At 42.1% G+C, this 1908-nt stretch overlaps 1 protein-coding gene across 1 annotated transcript; it reads right to left on the reverse strand. All coding sequences in view use genetic code 11, as the record gives it.

The window, feature by feature from the left end:
• Positions 1–55: 55 nt before the first annotated feature.
• On the reverse strand, positions 56–514 carry EGR_04119 (hypothetical protein; the record flags this gene model as incomplete). Its single annotated transcript, XM_024493368.1, has 2 exons — positions 56–133; positions 500–514. The coding sequence occupies 2 exons, from the start codon at positions 512–514 to the stop codon at positions 56–58; spliced, it is 93 nt and encodes a 30-aa protein (XP_024352282.1).
• Positions 515–1908: the final 1394 nt, after the last annotated feature.

Raw genomic sequence — 1908 nt, forward strand, 5'->3', positions numbered from 1 at the left:
GCACCTTCACGGCCTCCATACCAAGCTTCTCGTTCCGTGCAGTCAAGTAGACGTGCTAGTCGGAAGCTGGCTTCAGACCTTGAACCAGTAGCTGCGCAATCCCATTTCCAATACCCTTGTTAGCGCCTGTTACCTGCAATGCAAATAGGGGAGACCTAGTCCCGTTCTTTTGCTTTACGAATATAACACAAGAACGATGAGTGACGAACTTGGTGCACAAACTGCACTAGATGTTTAATCCTTGTTTTCAGCCGTCAAAATATCTGATTTACATTAGTCGAGTTCTAAAAAATATATGCACCCAATCCTGCAACCTTAAAATAGTTTAACAGTTTAACAACACTCTGAAATACAATTCATACAATGCATTAGTTTCCACGTTAGGTCTTTATTCTGCATAAGACTACCACTAGTACGCGAACAGATGATACGCGTGTTAATAACGAAGTTTGTTAAAAACTTACTAATAGTGGGGGCTTGCACGATGAAACTGACTTACAATGGCGACGTGCATACTCGTCTACGCAGAAAGGGAAGTGCTGCTGGGCCTACCGAGCACTGCCATAAAAGCACTCTCGCAACCTTGACTGCTAACTAGGGGATGCACCCCATTGGCTGGTAGGTGCTTGAGGTCCCTCAAATGTGGACCTGGTTGGTGGGTTACAGGCACAACTGCGCTATGAGTGTTAATTCATTTATGGAGGAGAGAAGAATAGTAAAGAAGTGGTGAACATGAGTATCAAGTGATGCCGTCTGAATTATGCGGGCATGTGATAGGGCGGGTGCCTGGGAGCACCAAGACAGTCAAATCTGTTTACCAGTGGGAGTGCAGTAACTGCCGATGCAATAGTGCTGTACTTTACTCTTCATGACTATAACTTGGAACCGTCAATTAAAGGTGCGTGCGCGTGTCACACAGTAAGGGTGGAGCTTGAATGCGTCAATCATGACGAAGTTGACGGTACCTTAGAAGTCCACCCTCAGACTTACCTCTACTTCATCAACAGACGTCACCAATTCACACTGTAGTGGATGAACTCTAAATTTAAATTTGCACTTTTTATAGAAAAAATTGTTAATTTGTTTATAGTTGTCTTAATGGCTGGTCGTCATGACAACTTAACCTATACACCACCAATACCTTAAACACAACATAAATAATGGTCTTAGTGTTAGTTCGAGCTCCTCTTTCATTATTATCTGATCAAGGTATTTTATTGACATATTTACGATTGTACCGTTGCCATATTTTAAGCACCGAGTTGGTGAAATCTGCTCAAGGTTGGTATTCGGTAGAATTGCTCTTCTGACCAGCAGATGAGTTACAAGGTGACAGGTGGCTCATTCAACGTCGGCAAGACGTAGAGCGGTTTGGGTGCCGTCAGTTTCAACATCGACATTAAGAGTAGCGCGATTGGTTCTACAAAGTCGGCGGCCCCAAGCCTCAATCATTTGCGGAGCCTCAAACAGAATAAATCGGCAACTCAGACACTGCCACCCCAATCAAATTTTTGTGGTGGGAAGGCATTTCTTTAATCACTTGATAACTTAATGTCGCGAAGGCACTGAATTTGCTTGGGTAATTTTAAATTAGACGAATCAAGATATTTGTTTCACAACAAAGGGTATCAGCTATTCTTTTAAAATGATGAATTCTATTACCTTTTCTGTACCAAGATGCGAACCATCAAGTGGATTTAAAAATCTTGCGAATGCTTATTTGCCTTTATTTTATGATGAGGTGAAAGTTTCATCCACTTATGTATTTACTTGTCTGAAATTTCAGGCCTTGCGTTGAGCGCAACATCATCGGGTAGCTCAGAATGGATGGCTTTTCAAATTTCGAGACTTCCAAATAATACTGTCGCCAAAGGACGCTCCTACATCATGCTTATTATCAAAAGTATC

Source organism: Echinococcus granulosus, assembly GCF_000524195.1.
Source record: "Echinococcus granulosus chromosome Unknown EG_S00024, whole genome shotgun sequence".
Lineage (NCBI taxonomy): Eukaryota > Metazoa > Platyhelminthes > Cestoda > Cyclophyllidea > Taeniidae > Echinococcus > Echinococcus granulosus.